At 35.6% G+C, this 22,469-nt stretch overlaps 1 protein-coding gene across 1 annotated transcript in view; it reads left to right on the top strand.

Annotated features, from left to right (window-relative positions):
• The window catches only part of TM4SF (Transmembrane 4 superfamily), an 89,491-nt gene that overhangs the window by 53,730 nt on the left and 13,292 nt on the right, over positions 1-22,469 (top strand). Inside the window, exon 2 of the mRNA XM_065232225.1 lies at positions 12,940-13,128. Within this exon, the coding sequence (XP_065088297.1) occupies positions 12,940-13,128 (189 nt within the window). The remainder of the gene's footprint in view (positions 1-12,939; positions 13,129-22,469) is intronic.

The raw sequence follows: 22,469 nt of genomic DNA, 5'->3' as shown, positions 1-22,469 counted from the left end.
AACTTGCAGCTTTCATCAAAATGCAGCCACAAATTTACAGAAGACACTATGATGATAAAGTGACAATTTATGGGTCTACAAATTTATTTCCACCTGATTTTTATTCCTGGACCACTGTGTATTATTGGCAGTGTTGAAGTGTTTTGAGTCCGCTTCTCTCTTATCCTAGACCATCTCTACATTTAAGCAGAGTCGATGTTATAATAAGAGTCTCGCCAAGAGAAAATGTTGCGAACAAGCAGCACTGTTTGTGATTTATTTTTCGTCACGGCAACCAGATTTTTTGCGTTAACATCGAATGACTTTCATTCAGAAGTGAAATTTTTTTGTCGATACCGGAGCTTCTGGGAGACAAAACAATTATAGAACCTGAAAAATATTCAAACAAGTACTTGGTATAGCTTATAAATACCACAATGTACTAAATAAAGCGAAAAAATGTTTTTCATCTAAATTTACTAAAATATTGTCAGCAATGAATGCAATACTTGTAGTTCACTGGCTGTGGGAACAATAATGTTTATTTACTCTGCTTTTTTTTTCTGATTGACAGTTCGATTGGTACTTCTGGCTTCACTCTTGGCGGGACTCTTATTATAACGTTGACTCTGGATTGAAGCACTAAGGCTGTGTTCCATTTGGTGAATTTTCACTTAAATTTGACAGATGGAAAATCTTCAAATAAACCAGCTATTGTACAAGGCTTATCTCTGACAGACCAGGAATCAATTTTGACAAAATCGGAAATCGGAAGATCAATCCCTCTGCTGATTTTCGAACATTTTAATTTATTTTCGAAGTGTCAAATGTAAGTGACATTTTACCAAATGGAACACTATGTCGATATAAGCTGTGAGTAGTGTTTTCAAGTGTAATGGGCTGTTCATAAACCTTCAAGACACCTTATGGGGGGAGGGGGAGGGGGTTTGGCAAATGTCTACGGTCCATACAAATTTTCTAAAATTTGTAAGAACGATTTAAAGCCTAAAAAGCACAAAAAAAAAAGTTGGGCTGTAGAGAGTTAATCATTATTCCACTGTTATATCAAAACTGTCTTTTCCACTACAGTCGATTTAACGAAAGTCCTATGGATATAAAGAATCCTGTGGTGGTCAACGTCCATCTAACCATTCGACCATTCAGATTGGATTACCAGATTAGTGTGCATCGTTACCCAGAATCTTAATTCTCTGGCTAAGCTCAATCTTTCCTCAATGTTTGCACACACAGTAGTCAAAGCAAGACTTGCCCCCTGTTCTACACCGAATCGTACATATGTAGGATTTGAATCTGCCAGAAAAATTTATGTCCAACCATATGCTCTAATAAATTTCAAGCGACTACCATGCAGCAGTAGCGAATTGGACACGTCCTCCTTATAGCATGCTCCCCAGTCCTGACACACAACATGACTTTCATGAGTATGCAAATGTTGTCCGCGAATAAGACGCGAATGGGAGACGAAATGACGGCTTTTAACCTAAAGAAAGGAAGAAAGAAAACTGGAATCGCAGAGATCGCCGGTTGACGACTGGCTGGGCTCCAATGATCAAACAAAATATGCGCCGTTCAGCAGAATAAATCGACCGTTTCGGAACCATCTAATCCACCAGATGTGTGTACGATATGGTGCGCGTTAGTTGGTATACCGAGTAGTGTGTTCTTACTATAACTGATGTGTAGAGATAGCTTCGAGAATTATGGGGATAAAACACTAGAGTTGTAGCACGGAACGAATGTGGAACATTTGCATAGCCCCCTCTAGAGGCGACAAAGGCGAACTGTTGATCCGTGAAGTAATTATTCTGTTATTACACTGGATACAACTGTGATTTGGTTGGGAAAATATGGTAATGGATTGCTTCCGATGCATACGGAATTCGGAATATTGATCTCGGTTATATGCAGAGTCTTTGTTTTTCAGTTGAAACTTATGGTAATGAAGTTTGTTCGTGATTGCCTACAGCGAGTGTTATGAAATCCACATAAAATTATATTGCCTCATTGCAGTTTTATTGCGTGGGGTTGAATTCAGAACAACTAGGCTAGAGGTGACCTTCAGATCTTTGCGACACTGGCACGCAGGAATAAGATGTTGCTTTAAATCTCATTACGGACCATCCATAAATGACGTAGCCTTATTTTGACACCCCGTCCCCCCCCCCCCGTCCCGTCCACCCTCACAGTATATTTTGCTATACCAAAAAATGGGCGATCCCAACTTCTGTAGACCCCTTTCTCTCCCTTTAAAATGCTACGTTATACATATATGTTTTCTTAGGTTGTATTCGAGAAGTGTTACAATGTGTTTCAGCTTTATGCCAACTCTTGTTAACTGTTATACCCTTGATGAACAATTGGTCCCCGTTAAGTCCGAGGAGACTAAGTAGCAACATATCATTATGATAGCATTGGATCAAGAATTTCATCAGCTACATTTCACTTTTGTAAGATTTGGTAAATGTTACAAACAGCAATGGAAAGGAGTCAAACGTCCCATCACATGAGAAACAATGCTACTAAGCAAACTTTAAATTCGTTTTTCAAAAAATCAACAACAAAAATCCGGTTTGACTTTTAACATCGACCGATTGAACGACGGCAACGTGGAAATTTTTGGACTTTTGTTTATGGTTGATAAACTGATCTCTGTTATCTTATAAAAAAATAGCACATTCGTCACTAATGCAAACTTGGAAAGATATAAAGATAGGACGAATGCCATTAGACCAAATGCCATTAGTCCTAACGGGTATGATGAATTAAAATATAAATGAATATTGAACTAAGAGTTTTCTCACATAATAAATGTGGAACTTGAACAACAAAAGTTGGAGGTTTTCTTGGACTTTGAAGTGTTCATACATGGACATCGATCTGTCAAAGTGTTTATAATAGTTTCATAACAACTCAGAGTACCCAGGGGTCATAGTTCTTTGGAAATGCTCTGTATTATTTATTTTCACAACAATCTATAATTACTAAATGCATTTATGGAACCCTTAGCTCAGTCGGTAAGGGCAGAGCTACAAAATAAGACCATGCTGGAGGTAGCTGTGTTTGATTTCTGATCCGGTCTGGGAAATTTTCGGGTTGAAAAATGTCTCGACGTTCCCTGGGCATAGACAGTGCCACCATGCTTGGCATACACAGTTTTGGTCACGAACTGCTCATTTGCTAATAACTTTGCACACAGTTGACGGAACATAGTTCTTTTCAAAGCAGTAGGTAGAATAGAGTATAAGCTTGTTATAGATTTGTAAAAAAAAAAGTAGATTTTAATGCTAGTAGTAAACTGTATTTGGGTTTGCGTTGTAAAAATGAGGTGAGAAATGCTCACTACACATCTCGGAATTTAAGTGTTAAATTGATTAGTGTTGATTCAATTGTTAAGCTTTACCTAATCTTCGCATATCTTTAGTAAACTATGAGCCTAATCTATCAATTACTTTAAATAAAAATAAATTTCAACATCTGAGTGAAAAGTTATTACCAAATGAGCAGTTGGTGTGTACAACTGTGCATATTAAGCATGCTTGCCACACAATTATACTAATGCAAAAATTGTACTGGCCTCGAAAGCTCTCAATTACAACTGTGGAAGTACATCTGGAACTCTAAGTTGACAGCATGCAATAAGCTAAATATGCGATAAGCAATAAGCTTAAGGTACCTGGTTAGGTAAATTGTAACATGGCAGTGGATACCTGCTGATTTTTAGTACATATTGATTAGTATATAACTCGTAGATAGAAGATGGATACTTCAGTGGTGTTGAGTACTTGGCACTGAAGTAGTAGACGAAATACGCGTATCTGTATAACGGAATTAAAAGGAAATAAACCAACACACTCAAAGCTCTCCATACTTAAGGAGCGCCACCAAATTGCAATGCTTTTCTTCATCAACGACAAAGGGGAAGCAGACCGCTCCGAAAAAAAAAATTACGTTTTGATTTTTCTAAAAATATTGAAAAAAAAAGTATCAAAAAATCTAAAAAAATCACATTTTTTCTAATTTTTTAAAGAAAATTCACGTGCAAAAACATGTTTTATAAGTCATTATGGCATAAAGTTGGACTCAAAAAACCACAAAACATCAACTTTTCGGTTTTTCTGAGAGTCCAATTTTTTTTCATGATGGGATAGAAAAAAATTTTTTGCATGTAATTTTTGACAAAAATCTAAGGAAGAAACTGATTTTCTTGAATTTTTGATAATTTGTCCCAATATTTTTAGAAAAATAATAACGTACCGAAAATATTTCTTTATTTTTGGGCCGGTGAGCTTCCCCTTAAGGGAAAGTTTACCACTCGATTTTTCGATTTTTCTAAAAATATTAGACAAAAATATCAGAAATCTAAAAAAATGAAATTTTTTCTAATTTTCTAAAAAAATTCACGTGTAAAAATGGTTTTGTAAGTCATCATGGCATAAAGATGGACTCAAAAAACCACAAAACATCGACTTTTCGGTTTTACTGAGAGTCCTTTTTTTCGTGACGAGATAGAAAAAATATGTTTACATGTAATTTTTGTCAAGAATCTTAGGAAGAAACTGATTTTCTTGAATATTTGAAAAAAAAATTCAAATATTTTTAGAAAAATAAAAAACGTGCCAAAACTAAATTTTTATTTTCGGACCGGTAAACTTCCCCTAAAAGGGTGCCCCACATTAAATTGCATCACTTAAAAAACGGTGTAGATAATTACCAAGTTGACGGACGCTTTTACGACGCGCTTGTGATCCTGATCACTAATAGAACAGTTTCGTAGTATCGTTTAATCACACGACTCACCGTTGACTGCACGATTCCGAGTTGTTTTCCGATGTCCCAATGAGAGAGTTGAGGATTTTCCAAGTGCTTGCGCAAAATCAATTCGCGACGTTGCTTTTCGGGTGACGCCATTTTTTCCAACTTTCGAAAAACTGACAGCGATAAAAATACAGTGTAAACAATACACTCTTAACTACTTCTACCCAAATTTTCAAGAGAAAATACCCCATGGGTAATTTTCTACGGCTTTTTTTCCGTGATGCAATTTGATGTGGGACACCCTTTATTTCACTGCGCACAGATTCGGCAGAAATTATCGCACAATGAAACGTTTACACACTTTGCCATCAATCTTGACTTTACTTCTGAAGAAATCATAACAAATAAGCACAAGGAATTCGAAAATATCTGGGTCAAAGCACTTATTGCCGGGGAAATACACATTTTTTCTTCGGTGTATTTTGCACCTGAACATGCCCACAAGCAGTCTTTTGAACTACTTTTTCAAATTGTTGAAACTATAATGTCAAATATGGAACCAGAATTAAAACTGCAAATTTATGGCGACTTCAATCAACGAAACGCAGACTTTAATACAGACATTGAAAATTAATCATTTTTACTCCCAGTCGTAGGTGAAGACGAAACATTACAATTATTATTCGACAAAATATCTTATTTTGGTCTTAATAAAATAAACCATGTAAAAAATCAACAAAAGTCATATTTAGACCTTTTATTTACAAATTGTACTGAAGGCTTCTGTGTGGATACATCATTAGCACCTTTATGGAAAAATGAGGTGTTTCACACATATTGAATACTCAATCTTCGTACAAAATTCTTCTTCCTCCAGCGACTGGGAATACGAGGAAGTGCCGGAATACCATAAAGCAAATTACGAAGAAGCCAAACGTAGACTATGTACAATAAATTGGCTAAATTTAATAAGTATTGAAGGAAATGTCGATACTGAGGACGAAAAATTTCACTCAATTCTTCAAAGCCTAATTTTAGAAACTGTACCATAAAAAAAAAGAAAACGAACATAAAACAATAAACTACCCGCATGGTTCAATCCACAACTGAAAAATTTGAAGAATAAAAAACAGAAAACAAATAAACTATACAAAAAAGAAAAACTGAAACCGATTTGCGAAACTATCACAACTTATGCAACCAATTAAATACAGCCATCAACTCTGCATATGAGGACTATAACCGCAAAGTCGAAAATGAAGTCAAGTCATGTCCTAAGAACTTTTTTAATTATGTAAACACGAAATTAAAAAGTAGCAATTTTCCTTCGCGAATGAATTTGGATGCAAATGTAGGTGAGAATTCTTCTGAAATTTGCAATCTCTTTGCAAATTTTTTTCAAGAAGTATACACCACATTTTCCGAAGAAGATCGTGACCGCGATTTCTTTGCATTCATTCCTGAAATTTCTAAAAACATCTCTGTCAACCAACTTTCTCAACATAAAGTCCTCAATGCACTAAAAAACTTAAACGCGTCGAAAGGGTCTGGACCTGACGGCATTGCACCCATATTTTTGAAAAACCTTTCTGAAGAACTCGCATTTCCTCTAGAGCGTCTTTTCAACATGTCTCTGAAAAATGGAAAATTCCCTGAAATTTGAAAATCATCTTATTTGGTACCTATTTTCAAATCAGGTGCAAAATCTTGTATTCCAAAACTTTTTGAATCAATTGTAAACGGCAATATTTTTTAGCAGGTGAAAAATCAAATTACAAGTAAACAGCACGGTTTTTTTAAAGGTCGCCCAACTACCTCTCATCTTCTAGAATATGTATCTTTCATTCTTAAAGCGCTGGACAGTGGCAAGCACGTTGAAGCGCTATACACCGACTTCAGTAAAGCATTTGACCGCATCGACATGCCATTATTAATCCTCAAATTGCAGAAAATAGGAATAGAGCCTGTACTTTTGAATTGGCTTCAATCATACCTAACACATCGTAAACAAATAGTCCGCTTTTAAAATAAACTTTCAGAACCAATTTCAGTCACCTCTGGGGTCCCTGGGGTGGCCCTCATTTAGGTCCACTTCTTTTTTTATATAAACGACATTTCCTACATACTTAAAAAAAATAAAACTGCTTGTATATGCAGACGACATGAAGCTCTTAATGGAAATAAGTAATTCTAGCGATGCAGAAGAATTCCAGAATGAAATCAATATATTCCACACCTAGTGTAGTAAAAGTCTACTTCAACTGAACGTAAAAAAAATGTACTGCAATAGCATTTAGAAGAAAAATTGCAACACCGCATATTGAAATATCATTAGGCAACCAAATAGTAGAAAAAAGCAAAATTGTAAGAGATCCAGGTGTAATCCTAGACTCCAAACTAACTTTTATAGAACATTATAATACAATCATTAGTAAAGCAAACAGAATACTAGGCTTCATTAAAAGGTTCAGTCATAATTTCGAAGATCCATACACTATTAAGCTATTATATACCACATATGTAAGGCCAATTCTAGAATACTGCCACCTAGTATGGAATCCATACATTTCCATACACGAAGAACGCATTGAATCGGTCCAAAAAAATTCCTTTTATATGCTTTACGTAAATTGAATTGGACTGCATTTCCATTACCATCTTATGAAGCGCGCTGCATGCTCATCAATATACAAACCCTTAAAGAGCGCCGCCAATTTGCAATGCTTTTCTTCATCAACGACATTATTTCAATGCGCATAGATTCGGCAGAAATTCTCGCACAATTAAACTTTTACAAACCTTGTCGATATCATAGAACACGGAATTTATTTTCTGAAAAATCGTACAGAACAAACTATGCAAAAAATAGCCCAATCAATGGAATGATGCGCCTACATAATTTGTATTGCGGAACTATTGACATCACTATGTCCAAGCAGCAAATAAAAACTAAGCTAAAACAGAATAGAATTAATGCTTAATATGTAAGTAAACATTGTAATAATCATTGTATGTAGTCTACACTGGCTTGACGAAATGAAATAAACATCACGGAATTTATTTTCTGAAAAAATATGCAGAACAAATTATGCAAAAATTAGCCCAATCAATCGAATCATACGCCTGTATAATTTGCATTGTGGAACTATTGACATCAACTGCTTGTTTTCACCATTCAAACTCATTTAAGTATCAGATCGATAGGTATAATTTCTACATTAGGTACAGACAGATGTTTTTGGTGTTCACTACTACAGTGTTGAGTATTTGACTTATTACCGTTAAGATCACTGATACAACTATGCAAAATTGAAGACAATGAATAAAAAAGAAAATTAATCGCTAGTTTGAGCATCATTTCACTTTTATTTAGTTCTAGCTCAATATTCATCAAATGAATTTTTTTGTTTTGTTAGTAACGATACCTTTTCATGGTATCAGATGTAATGAATCCTAACTTTTCAATAGGGCCTGTGTAGAAAAACACTAATGTAATAAACATATCTATATTGCAAAAACGGCTTGCTTGATTGCATTGGTGTCTTCGAGAAAGTTGTGCAAAATTAAAATGCAATTCTTGAAAAAAAAAATAAACGGTTGAAAAACATGTGTTTTTAATGTAAATGTAAAAATCGTGAAATTTTCAAAAAATCAACTTTTTTGTTTTTGAGTTTACCATGACCAAACTTTGCCAGTTTGTAGCAAAAATTATGAGCTTCAATGAGGCTTAAAACAAATGTACTTTTTGAGAAATTAATTTTTTAATAAGAAATATATATTTTTTTTTTCGTTGAGGCAAACGAATTTTTTTACAGTGTATATTTTTTACATTATTGCCAAAATAATATGTACAACTTTGCTCAAGACACCAAATTAATCGAACAAAGCGTTTCAGCAATATAAATTTTTTAACTCATTAGTACTATTTTTACACAGGCCCTGTTAGAAAAGTAGTCGTGATTCAATTTGAAGAACTGATAACACAAATTGGCATCTTTACTAAAAAAGAACAACTGTGCAAATTTTCATCAAAATCGGAGCCGACAAATTAAAAAAAAAATTAAAAAATTCGTCAATCTGTAGAGAATTGCTCAGCTGAGCTAATTTCAAGCAACTTTGTTGGAAATAACTTTTTTTTATCTCTTAAATTGGCCGATTTAGAGCTAGTTTCATGAATTGAGTTAGGGTTGCTCTTAAAAAACAGTTTTTTTGCTCTATTTTTTTTATTTCGAATTTCTCAGCAAAGGTGTCTTCAGATAACTTTTAGATCTTAAGAAGGCGCAATGCTGCACAAAACTTGTCAATATCTTTCGCCGATCAAGAGTTATTGACGTTTATATACTAAAAATATGCACTTTTTAAATGTTAATATCTCTGGTTGGGGCAAACAAAAAAAAGTTTTTTTGCAGCATTTGAAAGGGCGTATGTTATTCTCAATAATATGAAAAAATGGAGGTGTGTGTGTGTGTGTTCAATCTAACCCCCACTGGCCGGCAGTGGTATTATGGAATAAATTTGCTTACAACAATCCTTGATGTAGTAATTTAAAGCAAGTTTAGTCCGGGAGTTAGAAGGCGATAGCTCTACTGCAGATTCAGCAACCCATTTCAGAGTGCCTGGTAATTCACGTCCATTCCGAGGTTACTTTCACATACAATAAGCTCCGCATGTAAACACTACCGTTATCATATGAATAATGGTACTGCAAACACACTTCCAGATTTCGAAATGAATAATATGAAAAAATTGGATGTATGTTATTTTTTAAACTCGTATAAAATCAATTTGAATTTATTCATATTTTTAACAATATACGCCTGTTAATGATGTCCCTCAAAGAAGCGTACATGATTTTTGTTGATGAATATAAAGATATTAATATTGGTTTCACTGTATTTACACAATTGCGACCAAAACATTGCATTTTGCTTGATTCTACTGGTATACATAATGTATGTATTTGTACAATTCATGAAAATGTAAAATTAATGATCAACAGTTTAAGAATTATGTCACAAGATGCAATAATAGAAAAAAATGCTTTGTAATATTTCTACTAGAACAACTGATTGCTTTTTCCGTACTTGCAAAAAGTGTGCTTCCAATGAACATATTGAAGAGGAACTTACTTTGCTATTAGAATCAAATGACAAACAAGATGTTGTGTTTCAACAGTGGCTGAATACTGATCGTTGTAATTTGGAAACGATTATCAAGCCTGTTTATGAATTTATTCCGTATCTCATTGATAAATAACTCATGACTTTATTTACAAACAACAGTCATCTTTTCTAAGAAATGAAAAAGAAGGCGAAATTCTAGCAATTTGTGATTTTTGGATATCACTGGAATAATTCTCAAGCAAACATACATCCATTTGAAGTTTATTATAGGAAAGACAATAAACTTGAAAATGTTAGCTTCATTATCATATCAGAAGTAATGACTCACGATACAGTTGCAGTTCAGTTGTTCATCTCAAAAATGATAGATTTTATTAAACAATTGATAGATTTTTCTAAAATTACTTTTATGTCAGATGGGGCAGCATCACAATACAAAAATAAAAAAAAAACTTTGCTAGTCTGTGTAGATTTCCGTCAAAGCATGGATTAGAAGCAGAATGGCACTTTTTGCAACGTCTCATGGAAAAGGTCCCTGTGATGCCATTGGTGGCACTCTCAAGCGAATGGCTAGCTCTAGCTCGAGATTATGGAAACACCATAACAACTCCACGAGAATTATATAACTGGGTTGAACAAACAGATAAAAATATCACAAAACTACGTTTCGAGTACATATTCACTGTACAGTACATCGAAATGTCAGAAGAACTCGAAGAACTATATAACAGCACAAAGACAATATCTGGCACACAGAAATTCCACAGTTTTGTGCCTATAACTGGTGACAAAGTAGCGGCAAAAAGGTATTCTAATTCAGAAGATGAACCAAAAATATTTAACCTGATTGGAAAAAGGAAAAAATAGCATGTATGAAAATAGGTTTAAAACATTGAAAATATATAAATAAATGATATATGAAAAATATTGTCTTTTTTCTCTCACATATTATCAAATTTTGCATCAGTAGTAGACAACAGAATAAGGGAATGATATTTTTTTTGACAAGGTCTACATGTCCAAATAATTTTATTGAACTCTGAGCGGGTGCTGCCAATTCCAAATACGATTTGGCGAGAAATGTATCATGAGCCCTTTTCATATGAAATTCTTGATTAATCAAAGTGAACTTAAGTGCTGATTAGACAAAATTGAATCGCAAATTGAGCTTCATTGGATTCTGAGATGATTTTGAGCTTCACTGGTTTAGTTTTGTGTGAAAATGGCAAATAAAAAAAAAATCAGTTCAGACATGAAAAAGTTTTTGTAAGAAAAACTTTTTTTTCCTTAAAAGTGCCCATCTCGCTATGTATGGACGGATGGTAGTAAACATAATAACCTATCTTGAGGCATAGTTTCATCCAAATCAAACATGGTCATTTTTTTTAAATCGACTTTAAATTTTAAAAATCGATTTTTTTTCAGTGTAGGTCTCAAACGAAATTTTTTTCAGTATTTTTTTTCGATAACTTGGACCATTTCCTAAAAGTCATCAATACAACAGATTTTTGTTGGAGTTGTCATTTTTCCATAATATTTTTTTAAAAAAACGGCAGAAAAAGTTTGGCCCTTCTCAAATGTTAGTCTAGATAAATTTTGGAAAAACTAAGTATGCAAAGTGGCATATTTAGTCAAGGTCCACACATCCAGAAAATTTCATTGAAATCTGAGAGGGTGCTGCCAGCTCCGAATACGATTTGGCGCGAAATGCGTCTATATTAACACAGGTACATTTTCACTTAAAATGTAGGTAAACTTAAATTTAATTTCCTGTAGGAACTAACATGTGTTTCTTTGATTACTGAAAAATCCTGATCCCCTATCAGTAACGCACCATGAAAAGGTGATCGACCAGCGGTACTGATTCTACAAGCACTGGACAGCCGTATATGTCTAAAAACTCAAAATACTTGCAACTTACTTAGGTCAGTGTTGATTTAAAGACTGTCGGCTCCGTATAGTTTTTTTATCAATGGAAATAAGCAAATTGAAAAAAAAAACCTTCAGAAGTTTAGAAATGTGCATGTTTGCAAAGTATGATTCAGTTTTCTTCGGTGCATTTTGCCAGTTAGTTTTGAAAATCTGTGGGCAACCCTGCTCTTGGTTCATTTGTGACATCGACATGACATGACCGGGATGATATTTGAACTCTTGACTTTAACATGAGAGGTATGGATATTAACAACTACGTCGGGGCCGTCTCCGAAATCACAGATTGAAAACATAACAAAGACACATGGTTTCCGTTCTGTGGCCCCACTACTGAGCTGATGGTTTTCCTCTGTATGTTGACCTTCGTTTTTTACAATTAAAAACCCACATCGAACACCGAAAGGAAAATCAATCAAATCACGGAATTTCAGTAGATAAAGGTCGACAGTATTTGCACACACGATGTACAGACATTGTTTATCTTATCGTTTTTCCTTCCTTCGGTTAGTCATCTTCTAATAACCGTATGTGCTCGTTGTATTTACTTATACGTGTAGGCAGTGCGAATAACAGTCAGAGCTTCGAACTTCGAGTCATGTTTTGTTTATGTTATCTGTTGTGTAGTACGAATTTATAGAGTTTTAATTATCTCGAGAAGACATCGCATGGTCCGGGCCGCACCCTCCCTGCGTTGCCGCGATCCATTGAAACACAGCTGATGAGGCCGTCCGACATATGCACCCTCAAGTTATCCCAACTATGGGCGCGGGGGGTGTTTGTGTGGGTTTTATTTTTGTAATTCGACTTTGGAGGAGTTGGATAGAACACACTCGATGCAGCCAAAACAAACTTTTAACGACGTGTAAAAATCACATCACCATCAATATCTCCATAACCCTCGGCGAACCGACTGAGATGCAACTACCTACTTCTACTCTCCGGCACTCTACTTGGGACAGTAAAAACTATGTACATACAGTCCAGTCCATTAACGCATTCGGATGCAATCGCTTGGATGGACGGTTGCACATGGCCTGATTTACGAGTAATTGCATTAAACTTACATTGCTTCTTCTTCTTCTTCTTCCTGTTCTTTCCTCCCCTTGAACCAATGTTCATTCCTCGACAGATTTGTGGTGGCGCCCAGCTGGTGATTGGCGCGTTCCTGCTATGGACTCATCGACAGTATTCGACGATAGTTAACGATCAGTTTTGGGAACCGTTCGCGGTCATCATCGTGCTGGGGCTGGTCTCCCAGATGCTCTGCTACCTCGGATGGACATCGACGAGCAAGAAGCACCGATGTTACTTAGGAACGGTGAGTACTTTTGTTTTGCATCCTTTTTGTATCTTCTCAAACCACAAATCGTGGATAGAATCTGCATAGCTCGATTACTTTTTCAAAGGGACGTATCTGCTTTGGTAAACATTTGAAACATTAAATTTTTTGATTAAATGGTAATATTTCCCCAACAAGATTGTGCTGTTAGCTTGCGTGAGAGTGCTAAGAGTTTGAGCTACAAACTGACGGTTTGAATCTTTATTTGCAAAAGCAGATACGTGCCTTTGGAATAGTAATCGAGATTGGTACATAGCTGCGCAGCAATAGTAACTCATTAGGTTGGCCTTATGGAGCCGTTTAGTCGGTAGATGTTACTGCATTGCATCTTGTACATCACATCTTATCTTATCTTAAGTGGTGACTGGAACGTTTCTTGATTGCAGAGTGCTTCATTGAATGACACGTTGCTACTCAAATCTTAATCAATTCATACAGGAAAATCATCAGATACAATACAAAAACTGTCAAAAAAATCAGGCAAAAGGCGGTGTCAGAAACACATATTATGCTGTGTTCTCGTTCGAGTCTGTCTTTAATTTTAATTTTTAACGTCTACAAATCTTGTCCCTTTTATAACTCCACTGCATTGATTTTTTCTTCAATATTACTAGACTGGTACAAAACTATAAATACCACCATTACAATGGGTTGGTTCAATGACATTCCTCCGAGAACTATTCCCTAGAAAATATGATGAAATTATTAATTCATTGAGTAATTCTAAACATTCGCCCGGAAATTAAAAATGAACCCTGTAGTATGCACTAGTATCGTTCAAAATACCGTGTCATATTACAAATCGTTATTAAATCGATTGAATTCATTTCATCATGAATAACCCTGATAAAATCAGGAATTTATTGCATCATTTTCTTAAAATCGCTAGTAAAAGGTCGTCTTAAAACTGTTCGACAATATGCATCGCAAATAAGGAAGAATGCGTTAAGAATTCAAAATGGATGAGAGCTTTATTTGGTTAAATCGAGAAATAATATTTTAAATATGGCTAGACGATGACAAGATTTTGCTTGTCTATTTAATACCGCGAAAAACTTAGTGGCAAATAGGATTGCTTATAGTTATTTTCCTGAATATCCAGTATTTAAATGAATACAGTGGTTATTTTTCGAGCACCACAAAGCCGTAGTCGTGACTTCGATGCCTCGCGAATTTTTAAACGGTGGTCAATTTAACTAAATGTACTTCAGCAAATACCCCAGAAGACTATTAGAATGACTCATATATTGAATCTAAAAATGCTATGGTCAACAGCAGGCTGCACTCGTTTCGGATGAAAAAGGCCTACAAAGGATTGGCACGATCCAGAATAAACAACCGTTGCATAATGGGAAGCAGTGCAATTCATAAATATGGATCGCCGTTGAACGCCTTTGTTTGACACATTGGGAATAAATACACACTAAACAGCTTGCTGTGTTACCGTGCATTACATATTGAGCAACTAGAGTTACTCAGAGTTACTCAAAACTAACTCCAACGCCATGTTGCACACTGTTTCCAAAGGTGCAAAAACGTGATCGAAATTGTTTTGACCTCTTAAACTTGATTTTTATGCTATAGTGTCTTCAGCAAAGTTTTTCTATGAAATATTTCACATATTATAGAGGTATCAGTTTGGTGATTAATCCCCCTAAAAGTGAAATGCAAATTTTCGTTTTCCTATTTTTGCATATAAAAATTTGCTTTGTTCGGCAAAGTTGTAGGAAATATTATTAGAAAAAGCTTTGCCAAAGACACCATACGTCTATCTGTTGAGTAGAATGGGTTTTTGTGGAGTTTTCTTTGAAACACCCCTAAAAACTAGTTTTTTTCAAAATTACTTTTTCTGGTAATTTTCTACAATTTTCTAATGTTCTACAAATTTGTCACACTCAAAAAAATACACAACTTTCACGGAAAAAGTGTATTTTTATCTCTCATACTTATTGAGTTATTGAAGATTTTAATCTAAAAAACGCATCTTTTTGGTATTGAAAATCTCTACAAGCCGCAAATTTCCGCAGATGAAACCATTTACATATGAAACTATACAGTAATCACTATTGAATCCATGTATAACCGTTTGTCTCTCGCTGTCCCTTGCATGTAAAAACAAACACTCAAAAATCGACGAAATTGTACTGGTGAGAACGCCCAATTCTATGCTCGCAAGCTCTCGCGCGTCTCGTGCGTGGAAATTAAGTGTTGTCAGAGAGACGATTTTGACTGTGAATACTTAAATGGTTTAGAAATGTAATAAATAGCTGTATACTCGTTATGTTTCATGTTCTAAACATTTCACAGAATTTTTTTTATTTACCGGATATCGTGACTTTTTTATCACTTTATTTGGCAACCATGATCTCATGCGTTGTTTACAATTAGAGACGTTGAAAGCAGCTTATTGCTTAGTGTGGTCGAAAGTCTAGTTTCAACTAAAATAAGGTTTAAAACATTACCGAAATATGGCGTCATCCTCAACAGGTAAGTTTGAAAGTTATTTCTGTAAAATGCAGACCAGATAACAGATAATAACAATCATCACTGCAGACCTGTTACACCGATTGCTGGAGACGTCCGATCCTCTAATTTCGTCCATTAGAGGATTTCCGAAGAAAAAGGATACTCCATTATCGAAGGATGCGAAAAATCTTTTGGTCGAGTCAGATGACGATTGAGGCGATGATAAAAGTGATAGTGAGGATTAACAGCGATATTTGATTGATAATTTGAGAGAAAAGAAATCAACAGTTGAAAACCATACCTCATATTGTTTTAAATTTCTTGGAATTCTATTTCTGGAAACCTTCCATGGCATTAGTAGTTGCATATAGTAGAATAAGGCATTCCATGAGACAGTTGTCGTAAGCTGATTTTTTTTTGTTTACCAAGAAGTTTTGACAGTTCACAGTTAAACTGACAGATATTTTCCATAGAAAACAGCTTTGTTTATATTTACATTTTGTATCAGGCAATACCTGATCTCTCACACACTTAAAGCTTTTCAGCTATCGGGTCAACTGCAAAACGTCTCATGGATAGCCTTATTGGGCTCTTACCAGTACAATTTCGTTGATTTTTGAGTGTTTGTTTTTACATGCAAGGGACAGCGAGAGACCAACGGTTATACATGGATTCAATAGTGATTACTGTATAGTTTCATATGTAAATGGTTTCATCTGCGGAAATTTGCGGCTTGTAGAGATTTTCAATACCAAAAAGATGCGTTTTTTAGATTAAAATCTTCAATAACTCAATAAGTATGAGAGATAAAAATACACTTTTTCCGTAAAAGTTGTGTTTTTTTTTGAGTGTGACAAATTTGTAGAACATTTAAAAATTGTAGAAAATTACCAGAAAAAGTTATTTTGAAAAAACTAGTTTTTAGGGGTGTTTCAAAGAAAACTCCACAAAAACCTATTCTACTCAACAGATAGACGTATGGTGTCTTTGGCAAAGTTTTTTCTAATAATATTTCCTACAACTTTGCTGAACAAAGCAAATTTTTATATGCAAAAATAGGAAAACGAAAATTTGTATTTCACTTTTAGGGGGATTAATCACCAAACTGATACCTCTATAATATGTGAAATATTTCATAGAAAAACTTTGCTGAAGACACTATAGCATAAAAATCAAGTTTAAGAGGTCAAAACAATTTCGATCACGTTTTTGCACCTTTGGAAACAGTGTGTGTTGAACTCCAAGATGGCGGCCATCGGTTTTTGAAAAACTGTCAAATACCCACAATATGGGTATTTTTGAAACCAGGACGACGTGTAGATGTCAAAATTCGACGTCCGCTGCCATTTTGGAATCCAAGATGACGGACATCGGTTTTTGGAAAAAGCTGTCAATTACTCTGCAATATGGAAATTTTTGGAATGGATTCGACGTGTACAGGTTGAAAATCTATGTCTGCTGTCAATTTTAGATTCAAGATGGCGGTCATCGGTTTTAGCGAAAAAAATAAGAGCTGGGAGGAAATGCTATACCGTATGCGTGATAATGTTTGCACCATTGAGCAATACCAAATTTAAAAAAAAATTCTGAAAAATTTCGTTTTAGAGTTTGCACCATTGAGCAATATCAAAATTAAAAAAAATCTCAAAAAATTCGTTTTTGAGTTTTTTTTTTATTTATTCAAAGGGCGGATGTTTCCCAGAGTCTTAAACTATGTTAATCATCGATAGAGTTTCCACTTGCTGCAATTACGGCCCCCACACGCTTCCGGAATGCACGGCAAGTTCTAAAAATGTAGTCTGGATCCATTTCTCTCCAGTTACGGATCAATGTTTGTCTGAGGCTTGCTGTACTCGGGTGGCGTTTAGAACAGGCCTTGGTCTTCATGACGCGCCATATTGAGTAATCCAGCGGATTAAGATCGGAGATGGATGGCGGCCACATATCCTTCGCCCAGAACGGAAGATGTTCCTGCAACCACTTCTGAGTGCGGTTCGAGGTGTGGCACGGAGCCCCATCTTGTTGAAATACAACATTTGGCTTCGGACCGTACTGTTCTTTGATCCACGGAAGAAAATACTTACTTAAAATCCCGATGTAGACATCCGTGTTGACCTTGTCACCTTCTGGAATGAACACCGCGTCCATTTTTTTGTTATCGGAAGCCACCATCCAAACACCATAACGCTAGCAGGATGCTTGGTCAGATACACGTTCTTGTGCTCGTCGGCCACGTCTTTTACCGGAAGAGAACTAATATACCGGTCGGTTCTGGAATTTGATACGGGATCGACGGTAAACATGCTCTCGGTGGTGAACAGGATTACCGGTTTTTTTTCGCTTGAGAAGTCAAGATTTTCTTGCATCGTTAGACTCGTAGCTCCCGAATACGGTTAGTAATCATGTGAGTTTTTTCCGTGCTCTCGACTTCACCCCGCAATCTTACTTAACGATCTTCCGGGCCGTAAAGTCACTGATCCCGTGTTCCTTTGCCATTTTCCTTATTAAACGCACTGGATTCACCCGAATCTTCCTTTTGATAGCAGCGATAACCCTCGGAACCCGAGCTGACCTCGGACGACCTGTGGCCACCTTCGCAGATAGTTGTCCTTTCTTTTCTCGGTCTAAAACCCTTTTACCCACCGGGATACTCCCACAGCGATTGAAATGTCTTTTTGCGACATTTGCGCGTGGGATAAATCACGAATACGCTGCCACTTCGTCATGATGCAACTGTCAAACTAAGTAAATCATTTTCTTTTATACACAACCTACTACGGTATGAGCTATAGGTTACGTGCATGCAAAGAAAACCAAGGCATTGTATGCACAGGTGAAACGGGATCCTTATTTGTATGATGGTGCAAACATTCGATAATCCGGAGGTTCGATTAGCTGAGGATCGGATTATCCGGGGTTCGATTATCCTGAGAAAATGGCTCGAAATATTTTTTCTGTGAATTTTAGTAAGTAAAAACAACAACTTTTGATGCATTTTAACCATTTTGAGCGAATTTGTGCTTGGTGGAGATAAACAAAGTGATATTTACTAGGGGCATCCCACTCTAAACTTTGTATTTTCCCCCGTATACAAAAAAAAATCTCAGCGATACCTAAGATACCTAAAAATACTTACTAATACTTAAGAAATATCTAGCATTCGTTTATTTGTTCGGTTGCTATAAGGATTTCATCTGTTTGTTTACTAATGTCAGTAGAATTGTGTGGAGTTTGGAAAATTGGTTAAGAAATTAACGTTCATTTTATTAACAGCGTGAGCAGAGCAGCTAGGCATATGTCACGGACCGTTTTCTGTGTAATCTGTTCGTCCTGCTCCAGAAAAAATTCATTCTGGTCTGATAGACATGAGAATCCTGTCATTTTTATTTCCTATCTCAAGGTGAGTTTTGCGTTATAATAGAGAATATAATTGTTCTTTTCGTCCGGTAGATTCTTGCCCGAGTGACGATGATTACGTGTTTATAGCCTAATCTAAGCAAAATGAAAAGTAGACAAATCTTTTAACTAATTTTTCGTAGCTTTTCTCAGTACATTTTATTTCAGAAGAGAATAAATAATCAAGGCCGCTAAGCTGAATACGATCGTAGCGAGAGGTCCTTTTGATCCAAAAGGGGAACCTCTTTTTAAATTATTTTGAACCGTTTTATGATTTCAGCACAGCTCTCTTTTAACTTCCCGGGAGGATATAGTTTATAACCTTTATCGATTATGAACTCCATGATCTCTTAATCATTTTTTTAATACGATTTGGACGTATGATATAATGATTGACTACTCAACAAACAATTTTAGCTGCAGACTAGCTTATACAGGCAAAAATATAATCTAACCTGCAGCTAAAATTGTTAGTTGGGTAATTTGAAATAATGGTAGTGGTATGGTCAAACATGAAACTATTATGGGAGTGATTCAAATAATCGGATTTAACTATTATGTTTTTCCTACGTATAATCCAAAAAAAGCAATACATTTCTTTAAATTATTTATTATAATATTAATGGAACATTTTCGTCAATAAACACCCGGAAGATCGTCAAACTTTCTACCTTCTTTCGATCAGACGTTTTCGCACTCCTACCGATTTAGCAGCGCTTCCTCCACGAAAACTTTGCTTGGTCAGCTTGAATTCCTTCGGATGATTCTGCGACACGTTTTCAATTCCTCACATCTACATTGTGAATCGCTGAAAAATGTAAATAAAGTTATTATATTTCTAAACATAGTAAAAATACTTACCCAATTACATGAAATTTCATATGAATTTGTAAAAAAAAAATGACGAACAGCTCGATCTAGCATACAACAAGTCAATAAAAAACAACTAAACTAGCAACCCGACATAAATAAAAACAAGTGTTACTACGGTGAAAATGTAATCTTGGTTTAAAATACTGAAAAATACTTAAGAATACTTACGGGGGATTTAAAAATATTTTATTGATATTAGGTCTACAGTTTAGAGTGGGATGCCCCTAGAAGTGATATATAAAGATAAGATGACGAAGGCATCCTGAGGTGACCATCCTGAGCTGTGAGGGACCATATCAGGAAAATTTGATTTGAATTGTTGAATGTTGAAGATTTTCAAAACAAAACTTACTCAACCAGAAGCCTAGGAAACAGAGATTTCTGATCACCTACGTCTTTGAAATATTTTCGGAGCCACCTTGCGTCATGAGGGAATATCCGAGAGATATTATTTGAATTGATGAACAGTTTGAGATCTTCAGTACTATGGCACCTGGCAGTGAGTTGCAGCATTATTTGACTTAAGGGTACTAATGAGGTCTGATAAACTGCCTCTTCCTCTTGAGTCCACTCTAGAAGCTACATTTCGTATTTAGATCTATAAGTGAACTGCTGGTCTGAGTTTCTCTGGTGTATTCAATTAGAAGATGTCCCTGAACATACAGTCAAACAGCACGTAATGTTCTGAACAACTTTAATGTCAGTTGTCCAGCAGTGCTCCCATTTTATTTACTACAATCTAATGCCTACGAGATTGTGCCGAAGATATGCCGAAAATGTGCCGATGGATGTGCCCAAGCTGTGTAGAATATAATTCCGGCACAATGAGCTGAATGATTTACCCCTTGGTGCCTGGTCAACCTGAAGTCTTGAAAAAAATATCCAGGCGACTTTATGGAGATCTTAAAACACGAAGGAGTTTGAAAAAAATTCTAAGTGGCCGTGTTTCATATGAGAGAAAATCTGAGAGATGCTATATGGATTATTAAATACTTGGATATCTTAAGAATCCCAAGTAGCCAAAAGTTCTGATAAAAGGCTATTTGTGGCTTAAGCAGCTTGGTTGAAGGTGCTCTATAGAATTCTAAGCAGCCTCATTTTTAAGTCGTTATAAGAACTTGAAAGTTCCGGTACCATAATTGAAGAGCATTCTAAGCAGCTTCTGGCGGAACTCTAACGGAACTTTTAGAAAATAAATTAAAAAAGGTTTTTGTCCTCTACACCAATTCTATATTAAGTTCGCACTTTTATGAAAGTTATTTCTAAAGACAGGTATTAATGTGTATTGATTTATCAGCATTAGTAGTAGAATTGGAGCTGTTTGAAGAATTAAACCCAGTCCTTCTGCGTGAGAGCCCCAGCACGAACTGCTACGTCACCTGAGATATATTAAAGTGAGCTATTGTCCCGCCTACTGTTGGAGTTTTCAGTGCCAGCTGACTTGAATACGAAACACAACACCTTGATGAATTTTAAATTGGTGTTTGCCCGCATGGTATTCCAAAACACTTGTGGCGCAGGGGTTAGCAATCGTAGATCGCGAATACACGGGTTCAAATCCAGGAAATTATTCTTATTCTCTTTATATTTTTTAATAAACTGCATAAATATAAGAATTATGATTTATTCGGGCCACTGATCATTTCATATTTACGTACATTGAATTTTGTTACTAATAAAGACTTGCGCGAATTGCTTCATGTAACTTGAAAGTTCTGTCGGAGCTTTATTTGAACTTTATGGAACTTGAAGGTTCTGACGGAACTTTATTCGAACTTTATGGAACTTGAAGGTTCGGTCGGAACTTTGTTTGAATTTTATGGAACTTGGAAGTGATTTTAATCGTTGAATGCGCAACTTTTGGTTACTTGGGATGATACCTAATCAATCTGAAATCTGCTATTGGAGAGATAGATGTGATTTGATGAGTTGGGCAGATGAAGATCTATAAAATCATAAATGAACAAGCTGAAGTCTTGAACAAATATGCTGAACACTTTTTGGAAATCTCTAATCATTTGGAAGTCTTTGAAATAATTTCTGAGCAATCCAGTTTTTGAGAGAACAGCTGAGAGATGCGAATTGTATTTATGAGCAGTTTTAAATCTTCAGAAAAATCAAACTGATCAAGCTGAAGCCTTGAACAAATATTTTGAGGAATTTTTGGAGATCTATGATATATCTTTGGAATTATTTGTGAGCGGGAAATGTGATTTGAATTGTTGGGCAGTTAGAAATCTACAGAATAATAAATTATCAAGCTTAAATCTTGAATGATGACTCCTGGGAGGTCTAGATATTTGTTCCAGGCTTCGGGTTGGTCAGGATTTTCTTTTTCTGCCGTCAGGTTTTGACCATTTCCCCAATAGTATCTAAAGAATTTACGAGTGTAGTAGATATGCTAATATGCACACCACCAATCATCGAGTTTTTAATAAATCAAGAATATTTATATATTGCATGGTTAGAGTTAAATATTTTAATTCCGATTCTTGCATATTATGGTGCTGTATCAGCATATGGGGGTGACCAATGTGATGGTACGTCCTCATTGGCGTAGCTAGAATTTATCTGGAGGGGGTCTA

This window comes from Ochlerotatus camptorhynchus, unplaced genomic scaffold (genome assembly GCF_037179485.1).
Source record: "Ochlerotatus camptorhynchus isolate MF236.1 unplaced genomic scaffold, CSIRO-AGI_Acam_v1.1 ptg000365l, whole genome shotgun sequence".
NCBI classification, from domain to species: Eukaryota; Metazoa; Arthropoda; class Insecta; order Diptera; family Culicidae; genus Ochlerotatus; species Ochlerotatus camptorhynchus.
Note: the sequence above shows the minus strand (reverse complement) of the source record. Positions and strands in the feature narration are given on the sequence as shown.